General features: G+C 41.9%; 1 protein-coding gene across 1 annotated transcript in view; it reads right to left on the bottom strand.

Moving 5' to 3' along the window:
• Positions 1 to 12,512, bottom strand: part of FOCAD (focadhesin) — a 243,842-nt gene that overhangs the window by 29,935 nt on the left and 201,395 nt on the right. The window contains exons 33-34 of the mRNA XM_008145042.3: positions 12,136 to 12,238; positions 9,754 to 9,834 (exon numbers count right to left, since the gene is read on the bottom strand). Of these exons, the coding sequence (XP_008143264.2) occupies positions 9,754 to 9,834; positions 12,136 to 12,238 (184 nt within the window). The remainder of the gene's footprint in view (positions 1 to 9,753; positions 9,835 to 12,135; positions 12,239 to 12,512) is intronic.

Here is a 12,512-nt window from a genome sequence, read left to right on the forward strand (position 1 = left end):
TAAAATTTTTGCAGTTTCCAGAGGACCTAGGGAATCAGGGAAGACATTATACCAGGACCCAGTGTGAAATATGACCATTTTCCAGTTGGTTTATTGCTGAGATAATGAGCTCTCTCTTGACAGGACAAGAGAACTTTTGCCAGTAACTGCATTTTACTGTACACTTTTCATGTTGCTCCATGCTCTTTAGCATTGATCTGATATATAACCAAGTGTCGGAAACCAGGAGAACTTGTAAAATGGAGCACAGGGTTGAAAACCAAGAAAGTGCTTTAACACAATAAATCTCCCACTGTTAAAGGGCTGAGAATCAGTACCAAATAGCATAAATAGATTCACACAAAACGTCCCACCATCCCTGCAGGGAACTAAGTGTGGCCCTACCTGGAATGAAAGGAACTAGTAACGGTTAGGAATGAAGAAAATACCCGACAGCTCCACGCATGTGGGGGGCTGTAAGGACAGAGAGTGGGTCCCCAGGCCTGGGGAGAATGAAGTCACGTGGCTTCCTCCCCAGAGATCTTTAGCATTGGACACGAGAATCCAAATCTCAGCCCTGGGAATGGCTGGCTCCCTTATTACAGTGTTTGCCTTTCAAGCAAGTGCCTTAGATAAAAGGAAATACTGAAGTGCTTTATAGACAAGGGGTTTGGGACTGAGGAGACCTAACGGTGCTTGTTAAAAGGATCCAGATGTTTTAAAATCCAGATACAAAGTTGCTTTAACTCTCTCATCCAGTTGAAGGCTTCAAAGAACCCTGATACAAATGGCATATCGGAACATAATGCATTACAACGGGACCCATTACCACACATACCCTGGCTACACGGATTTCAGATCTCGGTGCCACAGTGCACATATGTAAGCCCTTCGGTAAAAGTCTGGCAACACGCAGGCTAACAGCTCTTGATATACACATTCTCACCACAGCGCGTTGCTGTGTAGTGTGGAGATGTCTTGACTTTCTCCATCTTCAGAGCTGATTAGCAGCGACGTAGCTTAGAATGACCTATTCCCAGATACGTGCTTAAAGTTGTAGATCAACAAAAATTTGAAAACTATTACTTGCCAAGTACTCCTCTCTAAGCATTTAGGATAAAACACAGATGCTCTTCCTGCTCTTGATGCAATTACAATTTAAGGCAAAAGACAGACTTTAAACAAAGAACCCAATAAAGAATTAAGCAAACCATCATGCATCTATAAAGTAGTATGAAAACCACACAGAAAGACACCACGTAAGAAAGCTAAACTGATCTGGGACCACCAGGGAATCCTCGCTCTTCCCTCACTGAGGAAAGGATGTTGGTGAAAACGGTGAGCAGACATTTTCCAAAGTCCTCAGAAAACAAGGTCGGGGCAATGACAGCAGGTGCATTTGTGGGACCAGGAGGTGCTGAGCACCCTGCCAGAGACGCCTCTATACTTATGACAGTCATTGGAAACGGATCATGATTCTGACGTGTCAGTCAGATACCAAGAGCTGGTAGGATGTGCTGTCTTAAGACCAAGCACCTCACCACATTCAGAGTGATCAGAAACAAACATCCTGGGCCCCGTAGCACCTGGAGGAGTGCCACGCAGGTGGCTGCCCAGCGGAGACCGGGGCCTGCGAGAAAGGCAGCTGTGCCCGGTGGAGGCAGGGGCAGGATTCCATTTAGGGGGTCTCAGAAAGTGAGCCAATTTATGGAGAATAATGGGCGCCAGGTTTCTTACTGTCAGAGAGGAAACTAACCAATATAAAAAGAGGGAAAGGTAGAGTGAACTGGTGGTGTTGAACTGTGATTGGAGACGTTACTGTAATTCTGTGGTTTTCAAAATACATATAGGTAGATATAGAAATAAATACTGACATGAGAGAGAGGGAGGGGAGGAAGGGGGTGAGGAGGGAGAGACAGAGAATGAATTTCCTAACTCTGTCCACTGAAAGGGCCTGGCAGCAGTGATTATCCCAGCAGCAATGGGATGACGTGTAGCCAGACCTTTGCTTCTAAATATCAGTCTGCACTAGGAAGAAGCTGAGCTATCTGGCTTTTACAGGGCTGAGGATACTACAACATGAGCCTTAAACATCTTGTCCACAAAGAAAGAAAGTATCTCAAAGAATGACAGGGTCATGTCAAAAGGACACAAGAGCCAACTTAAAGAGGCCCTTACTGATCTAAATCTGGAACAAGGTGAGGATCAAAACAGTTGATAAATAATTAAATAAAATAGTAATTTAGAGACCACCAACTTACACCATACACACAAATAAACTCAAAGTGGATAAAGGACTTAAACATAAGACGGGAAACCATAAAAATATTAGAGGAATCCATAGGCAGCAAAATCTCAGACATACGCTGAAGCAATTTCTTTACCGATACAGCTCCTAGGGCAATGGAAACTAAAGGGAAAATAAGCAAATGAGACTACATCAAAATAAAAAGCTTTTTCACAGCAGAAGAAACCATCAACAATACAACAAGAAAGCCCACTGCATGGGAGAACATATTTGCCAATGTTATCACCGATAAGGGTTTAATCTCCAACATTTACAGGGAACTCATACAACTTAACAAAAGGAAGATAAACAACCCAATCAAAAAATGGGCAATGGACCTAAATAGATACTTTTCGAAAGAGGACATAAGGAAGGCCAAGAGACACATGAAAACATGCTCAAAGTCACTAATCATTGGAGAGATGCAAATCAAAACGACAATGAGGTACCATCTCACACCTGTCAGAATGGCTATCATCAACAAATGACAAGTGTTGGAGAGGATGTGGAGAAAAAGGAACCCTTGGGCACTGCTGGTGGGAATGCAGACTGGTGCAGCCACTGTGGAGAACAGTATGGATTTTCCTCAAAAAACTAAAAATGGAACTCCCATTTGACCCAGTAATCCCACTTTTGGGAATATATCCCAAGAAACTAGAAACACCAATCAGAAAGGATATATGCACCCCTATGTTCATAGTGGCATAATTTATAATAGCCAAGATTTGGAAACAGCCTAAGTGCCCATCAGCAGATGAGTGGATTAAAAAAACTGTGGTACATTTACACAATGGAATACTATGCTGCGGTTAAAAAGAAGGAATTCTTACCATTTGCAACAGCATGGATGGAACTGGAGAGCATTATGCTAAGCGAAATAAGCCAGGGAGAGAAAGATAAATATCACATGATATCACTCATTTGTGGAATATAGTGAACAACATAAACTGATGAACAAAAATAGATCCAGAGACAGAGAAGCATCGATCAGACCGTCACACCTCAGAGGGAAGGTAGGGGAGGGGAGGGGGAGAGGGGGAGAGATCGACCAAAGGACTTGTATGTATGCATATAAGCCTAACCATGGTCGCAGACACCAGAGGGGTGAGGGCATGAAGGGGAGAATGGGGGGCAATGTGCTGGGGATAAGGACACATATGTAATACTTTAAAGAAAAAAAAATAGGAATTTAGTAGTTTATATTAAGAAAGAAAGAAGGAAAGAAAGAGGGAGAAAGGAGTGAACAGCATTCCCTTAAAGTATAATGCCTAATAAAAGTAAAAGGGATAACAGAATTTTGAAAATCACCTTTTGGCAAATACTATAGTAATAATTAATTCAGGTAAGGAAACATTAATAATATTAAAACTAATGGGTGAAAGGATAACAAGTGGGATATTCACAAAGTCTCAAATTATCTCCACACAAAATGCTGATTGATAAGGGAAAAGAGAAAGTTTACAGTGGAGGAACCTGGAAGATATCACCTATGTGATCAAAGTTAACATCCCCAGAGGGAGCAGACACCATGTGCCCCCTGAAGGGATGCGGGGAGAAGAGCAGAGCTTCAGGTCCCTGGCATTCCTGCCAAAGATGATTGACCTGACTCTCTTGTGAGGAACAGCAGGCAAACCCAAACAGAAGAATGTTCTGGAAAATACCTCACTTCTAATTTAAAACATGTCACAGTCGTGAAAGACAAAGAAGGGTTGAGGGACTACTCCAGGCTAAAGGAGACGAAGAGATGATAAATAAGCACAGTGTGACATTCAAGATTAAATTCTTTGTATGCGAAGGACATCATTTCCACTGTCAGCGAAACCTGAATATCAGGTGAAAGGAACAGAGGAGTTACCTGGCTATTTTCACTGTTTTGTAAGCTTGAAATTATTTCACAAGGAAAAAAAGGTACATTAAAAAACTCTCTAAAATTTAAATAAAAAATAAACAACCTCTCAAGCAGTAAGTACCTGCAGCAATGTTTATTCCTTCTGGCGATGAAATGCAAATTAAAGTCTTAAGGTATCATTTTATACCTGACTGGTTTTTACTGTAGTCATTTGTTTATCTATATTTTGGTTTGCTTTGCAGTATGATAACTAGAAAGGGTTTATTATTTACTTTGTTTTCTAAGCACTGTTACACAAAGCAATTTATAAACTTGTAATCCTTACAATGACTCTATAAACAAGATTCCGTTATTTTCTCCATTTCCAGGAGCAACTGAGGCTTAAGAGACTTAAGCTGCTTGCCTGGAGTTACATAGCCAACAAGCGGCGAAGTGGGTATGAACCCTGGCAGTCTGACTGCCATGTTTTTAACCGCTATGTTTCCCTGCTTTGCATCTTCAGACAGGACTGAAGTACTGAAAACTGGTACAACCCTTTTGAAGAGCAATATGTGAGGCCATGTCGTCCTTATAGGCAACACGTCCTCAGACTCTTGCCCACTAATAAATTGCTGAGAATGTGTTCGAAGGAAGGTGACATGCAGAAGAGAGAAAACTACATGTGTAAAGATGTTCTCCTCAGCTTGGCCCTGGCCGGGTACCAGCTCAGTTGGTTGGAACATCGTCCCGATGCACCAAGCTTGCAGATTAGATCCCTGGACAGGGCACATGCAAGAATCAACCAATGAACGCATAAATATGTGGAACAACAGATAGATGTTTTTCTCTCTCACTCTAAAATCAATTAGAAAATATTACAGATGTTCTCCTTGACTTGGGGTGGTGAACATACAATACAGTGTACAGATGGTGTGTTGTAGAACTGTGCACCTGAAACCTGTGTAATTTTGTTAACCAGTGTCACCCCAATCCTATATAATCCTGTATAATAAAGAGCTAATATGCTAATTAGACTGGACGGGGACCGACCTTCCAGAACGACCAGTGGGCTGGGCTGCGGGCCCGCGAGGCAACTGGGCTGCGAGCACCGAGGCAGCAGGGGCTGCGAGGGCCAGGGCAGAGAGGGCCTGCTCTTGCATGAATTTCGTGCATTGGGCCTCTAGTAAATTCAGTAAAAAGGAAAAAAAAAAAACCCCAAAGAAACAAAAAAGAAAGTACTTAATTATTTTTGAATAAAATAAAAAAATATGTTCTGTATAATAGAAAATTTTTAATGACTAATAGGGAAACTGTTAATTTTGATTAACTTGATGGAATCGTCTACAGTCATTTAAAAATGGATAATTATGGAGACATATGGAAAATAGGCAAATGTTTATAATGTAATATTAAGGTAAAAATATAAAGTATATGTCTACTTGAAAATATGTAAAAATTGTGTGTGCATAAAAACAACAAATTAAAAAGTTCAAAAGCGATAGTCACTGTTCAAGGGACATGGAATAATTGGCGACTTTTTTTGATTTTACATATTTTCATGGTGTTTACAACAAAATTAGAAATTAAACATCCCCCAAACATACCACTTAACAAATATCTAGAAAGTAATGCAAGGATTCTTTTTCTGCTTCCCGCCAAACCTCCTTTTGGAGATCAGTGGTGATTATGTCCATGTAGGTGGGAAGTTGTTAAATTTATCAAAAGCAGACAAAATACTATAAATTTTATGATTCAATGTGACACACGACCAAGGACATATACTTGAATGTCTAATGTGGCCTCCTCTAGGGGTGAGATTGTAGGCGATTATTTTTTCTTCTTTATACCATTTTTAACAGTGCTATACACATGTATCCATTTTTAATACTCTTTTAAAAAGAATTGTATAGGTAAATTATTACTAAATTAAAATACTTTAAAATAATAGTCTTTAAAAGTCAGTGCCGACATGTGCACATAAGGAACTGGTGGTCATTGAAATTAGGTCTCAAAAGAACTGTTGGTCCAGAAAGAAACTCACTACAGACTGATTCATTTGCCTGTCAGCATAACTATTATTGCTCGTCTCACATTCGGTTCTTATAAGTATATTTCTAGTAACACATGATCTCACTCATCTAGGGGAAATGATGAACAACATAGACTGATGAACAAGAACAGACCCAGAAACAAGGAGGCATCGATCGGACTGCTGGGCCTCAGAGGGAGGGTAGGGGAGGGTGGGGGTAGCGGGGAGAGATCAACCAAAGGACTTGTGTGCATGCATACAAGCCTAACCAATGGTTGGGGACAACAGGGGGGTGGGGGCATCCGTGGGGAGGGGTGGGGATGGGAATGGGGGGATGAGGACAAATATGTGACACCTTAATCAATAAAGAAATAAAATAAAATAAAATAAAATAATAGTCTTAGCAACTGACTCCATAATTTCATCAGAAAAATAGCACAGCTTTCTCATATCATTTATTCTACACTCAGAGTTCACTCATTCTGCTCCTTTGGCTAGACTTGTCAACAATTATATCTCATGTTAATAGTTCAAAAATGATTGAGAACATACCTATCTCTAGTTTACACATAAGCCCAATACTTATTTATACAGATCACTGAACAATGAATTCATATCAAGGAAGAAATGCCATTCACAATGACTTTATTACAAGGATTTAAATATACTTTCCTCAAATGATACTTCTTACTGTGAACTTCAAAGTCAAATAGAAAAATATAAACTTAGAAAATTAGTCACATTCCCCAGCAACAGAATAATAAGAAAAACAATCTTAAGTTGTTAGGTGCAAATACATAATGTTAGCACCAGAAATAATTACTTTTATTAAGAACTCTTAATACATTTCAAATGTTTTATAAAAAAAGTAAATGAAATCTGGAAATCTGAAAATGCAATGAGGTTGAAAAAAAACCCCCACAAAATACCAGAAGTCAGAAAAAAAGAATAAATGAATTGAAAAGAAGTAAAATAAGAGTCAAAATTTAAAGTTCCTTAAGGGGAAAAAGATTCCATGACAGGAAGACTTAAATTACAAACAAATTTTAAGCCTAGCATAGTCAAGAAATGTCCATAGGAATAGATAAGGACAAAGAACAAGGAATAATACATCTGCTAGAAGAAGGCCAGAGCTGTTAGGAAAGAAAAGAGAACATTACAGGATATAGCAAAACAAAACCCAAAAAACCCCCACAAAAACAAACAAACAAACAAACAAAACACACACACACACAAAGTTATATTGAGAATTATTAACTGAAGTCTTTAATAACTAGAATGGATTTAATCTATTTGGTATGGTTTTAAAATGTAGGCCTACTATGAACATATAGGATTCTGTGAACACCTTGTATGTTCTATCACATGGATATTATAGCGAGAAGAGCCCACCCTCTCAAATTTGATTGCCTAAAATTGAGATCCTGATGCCCAATCTCCTGGCATGAGTGTGGCACAGGGATAACTCATCCCATTGGTCTTCCTCCAAATGGCACACAGAGGCAATGGAGCCACACTCTCCCCTTAAAGTTTGCCGTCTTCTGCCTGTACCAAGCACGATTTCTACCCACGAGAGCCATTTCTTCCTCAAAAGAGCTCACCAAAGTTGTCATCCTTCCCATCAGCAGCTCCACTGGGCTCTGGGGAATGACATCCCGACATTTCAACTCAAAAGCTGCTTCAGAAGGGAGTTATTAAAATTCAAATGAGCTGGGCATATTGAAGAAGCAGCAGTCGTTTGCATGCACACCTCCACCCTGGGCCACCCCGTCAGCCCCCGAGAGCCGGGTCTGGTTTTGTTTTTGTAAATGGGCTTCGGAGACTGAGGTCAGCCTCCCACGGCCCCCACTCCTCGGGGTCATCGTTAGTAATGTGTGAGGCTGAATAGATTTCCCTCTGAATCTAGTCAGCAAACCTGACAGGAAGGCAGCCCTCTCCCACAACCTGAAAGCGCCAACCATCTGACTGGTAACAGGGCCTTTTTCATACTTGGTTTATCTGTTTCAAAACAGCGTCCGGGAGGGCCGCAATGACGTCGCCGAGGGCAGCCCCCTGGCTGCTCAGGTTTGGAGCAGGAGGCTCCCTGTTGGGCCAGGACTGCGTCATCATAAACGTTACGTTCAGCTAAGAAGGTCCCACAGGCTGCGGAGAAAATTCTTTTCTGCCAAGAACTATGGCTCTGGGAAGCCAAATGACACTTTATTCACTGGAAAAGAGCCTATCCTTCATTTGACCTTAAGGATTTTTTTTTCTCTCATGGAAATTATCTCACATGATCACCATTTAAAAATTTTATAAGCTATCAGAGAGCGACCAAACAAAAAACTGAGCAAAAATATATATCCCTGGAATCATCCTAGCCATGGAAATTTTAGATGCTCCTTTAGTAAAAATACAATTTTTTACTTATGAAGACATCTTTATTGTCATAGGTACTTCACATAGACTTGAGGGATGGTGCTCTAAACAATGAACTTCGCATTATGAGTGATATATGACATGCTTAGATATAACTATATCATGTACAACAATGACATAACCATGTATCAGTTTCCACTGAGGACATGTGAAAGCAAATCACGCTAACTCAGGACCCTAGGAGAGCGGCACAATTTCTAGAACTGCAGAAACTGAAGGAATTCATCTCCACGCTCTGAAGGGAGTTTGTAATCTGGAAGCGCCAGGGATTTCTGTACCCAGTGGGAAATCAGACCACGTGACCTTTATGTCCCTTTCAATGGTTAAGATTTTATCCTTCCACATCTTCATTAATCAAACTCGCTTCCTTCAGATTTCTTCATGTTCATTTGTTTAAAACCTTTCCCCCCAAAATCGAGATGGTCTTGTGACACAGGCACTGGCTGCGCCCAGACCGCCCTGCCCGCCCGAGGAAGAATGGAACCAGCCAACACCAGTGGAAGGTCATTACGTGAATGAAACTGGTTCCTGGGCTGTGACGTGTTCAGTTCGAATCCATTTTCTCCCTGCAGCACTGAACAGAATGTGTACCATTAAAGAGTATTTATTTAATAACTTAGATGGCATTCTTCTGGCTCCAGTTAAAACGAAAGGTACTCAGTCTCTGTGTCCAGATTGCCCGTGCTCTAATGTGGGCGACGGGAAGAAGGAATCCCAAAGGACAAACATTTGCAGAGAAAAAGAACATAAGCTAAAAATAAAACCCAGAGCCAGTGATTCCAACAACACAGGGTGATCATTCAAGGTTCAGGGGAAGACCCACTTCCCAGTCAGGTCCTCAAACACGAACGGCACCCAGCCGTGTTCCCCTTTTTAGGTGACGCTCACTTGAAACTGACTAGAAAAGTAACGGGCGCTTGTTCCCTTGAAATCACCAGACGGAAGATGAAGTAAGATCTTCACAGAGCACCCCTCCCTCTCACCCCACCAGGTCAGACACGGCGATGCCAGGAGACTCTGCACCGGGTGTGCTTTATGTGCCACTTAACGTTGTTGGGATCCTCGTCCTCACTATTGCAAAGAGGCTCTGGTAGAAGAAAATCATCACCCCTTCAGATTTGTGTTGTTTACTCATTCGGAAGCATGCTCAGGGCACACTCCTTACTTAATATGCAGAAAGAAGGATAAAACTTGAGAAATGTGTTTACTTGCCTTTTTTTCCTCCGGTAATGCAGAAGCCAATGGCCGCTCTAATAAAACTGCTTTCAGGCAAATAGCTATAGTCAGTAGGAACTGCGGAGACAGAAAAATGATCAAATTAAACAATGGACTTGGCGGGGCTAATGAAGGAAAGATAATGCTGCCAAATCAACCGAGAGACAAACCGGCGATGTTTATGCCATTAGTCTCAGCACAATACTCTGTGGCTGCACCTAATTCTATTAAAGTGGCCGGCCTTGAAGTCATCACTTAGGCGAGGCAAGCTATCTAAAATGGTAGTAAACCTAGTAGAGGTTGGAAACCACAGAGGAGGAATATTTTACTGAGTTGGTTAAAAAGAAAAAAATCCTTGCCACATTGTCCCATCAATGAGCCCCAAGCCAGTGACCTCCTTAGCGTCAGGAAGGTGTCTGCCGGGCTTGCAGGCTGAGACCACCTTTCTGGGAGCCACTTCAGGACATCCTGAATCGGATATAGGAGCCATGAGATATAACAACCGGTATCAGCAGCAACCCATCTCTTACTTCATGAGGCAGGGACTAAGGGACCAACAGGGACAAATAACCAGGTACTGCTGACCTGGAACAGCGAAGCAGTGACATTTATGCTCGCCGAGGCCTGGGAGTTTCCAGGATTCTTTTCCTCCCAGAAAATTCCATCAGAAACAAGTAGCTGTACTTTTCCAGACATACAATCATTTGGTTCCAAAGAACCTGGTTGTGGAATGACTCACTATGACCTGACCTGAGTTTATGTGGGCCAGACCATACAGCCCGTAACATTTAAAAACCTATGTAGCCCTGGCTGGGGTGGCTCAGTTGGTTGGGCATCAACCCATGCACCAAGGGATTGCTGGTTCGATTCCCTGTCAAGGCACATGCCCAGGTTGTGGGCTTGATCCCTGGTGGGGGTGTGTAGGAGGTGGGGGGCGTGCAGAAGACAGCCAATCCATGTTGTGCTGTCACATCGACGTTTCTCTCCCTTCTTCTCTAAAAATCAATAAACTATTCTTAACAACAACAACAACAACAAAAAGCCTATGTAAAAAAGCAAACATGCTATTGTACCAGGACCCTGTGAGAGCACTGCCCTTCAAAACCAGCATTCCCAAGGGTTTCCTCCGATGACTAAGTTTTCTTTCTTTTCTCCATTTTAATATGCCAGCTGCCAGCTGTCTGAAGTTCATTATGTTGGGAATGCTGCGGAATAATGTCCTATTTCTGTAGCTCAGGAGTGATGGAAAGTGAGGGAGACAGTCATTACAGGGGCCCGTGTTCACGGTAATGCTGTCCATACACTACCTGTCAGGGGATATGTGGAACTAGGTTTTAATGAGGAATCTTTGGTACCTAAACCCCTCTGGCCTGGGTCCAAGAGAGCCAGTGGGTCAAAATTCTATCAAGAGCGAGGAGCAGATACAGGTCCCAGTACATTATAGTGATGCCTCCCAGAAAATCTTCGAGTACGAGCATAAATTAAGCATGTGGGAATTGCAAATATTCCTTATTGCTTGTTATAAAAAAGCTGTAAATAGAAAGAGCCTTGTTATACTAAGACCTAGAATTTCAGTTCCAGTCAACGAGATGCACGACTTTAAATGCACTTACCCCATTATTTTCTCAAAAGCAGGGGCCAGAAGAACTCCAGCCATATGTGAACAGATTTTATTTTTAATTTAAAAAATATTTTTATTGATTTCAGAGATGAAGGGGGGAGAGAGAGAGAGAGAGAGAGAGAGAGAGAGAGAGAGAGAGAGAGAAGACAGAAACATCAATGATGAGAGAGAATCACTGATTGGCTGTTTCCTGCATTCCCCCTACTGGGGATAGAGCCTGCAACCCGGGCATGTGCCCTGACTGGGAATTGAACCGTGACCTCCTGGTTCATAGGTCAATACTCAACCACTGAGCCATGCTGGCTGTGAGAGGAAGAGACTTTTAATGAATATGAGTAGTATACAAACTGTGATTATGACATCTGGTAAAAGAAAAAGAACTTTGTTCCAAGCTTCAGAGACCTGGTTCTTTTTTTTCTGGATTTGTCACTGAACCAGCTCTGTACATAAGTTACATAATAATTCCGAGCCTCAGGTTCTTCATCTGTAAAATACGGGGTTAGACTCAATGTCTGAACTGTTCTCCCAGGGAGGCAGGAAGGAAGAGTGAAAAAGAGCATGGGCTTTGGAGGCCGACAGATCTGAGTTGAAACTGGTGTCGGCCACTAACTGCCTCGTGACCCTGGGTAGGTCAGGAAGCCTTTCCACAGGGGTGGTAATACCCTTAGGTTGTTGTGGAGACTAATGCTCTTAACAGAGTACATAGCCCAGGCCAGCACCCTCCTTCCAGCTCCAGGGTCCTATGGCTCTACTCTTACCGGAGGTTCTACTTTGATTTGAGGACAGAGTAGAGAGATGAAGATGTCCTAGAAGCCAGATTGCATTGGACTGAAGACCAATCACCCCGGACACACTGATGACCTGTGGATGAAAATGTGACAGTTCAGTGATGGGAAATGATCCAAACTCAATTCACTAAAAGGCCACTCACAGAAAGTCACAAATCTTTTATGCGGTGGTGGCTTGTCTGGTGACGAGAAGCTCTATGACAAGGTGTAATATCACCTGTCTAGTCTAATAAATCTGAGATGATTTAGTAGGTGGTCAACATAGGTGATCAACAAGTGTTGCTGAATGGATGAATGAGTGAATGAATGAATGAGTGAATCAACTGATGCTAGAAGAGCATAGCAGT

The sequence above is a fragment of the Eptesicus fuscus genome, chromosome 15, assembly GCF_027574615.1.
Source record: "Eptesicus fuscus isolate TK198812 chromosome 15, DD_ASM_mEF_20220401, whole genome shotgun sequence".
NCBI lineage: Eukaryota > Metazoa > Chordata > Mammalia > Chiroptera > Vespertilionidae > Eptesicus > Eptesicus fuscus.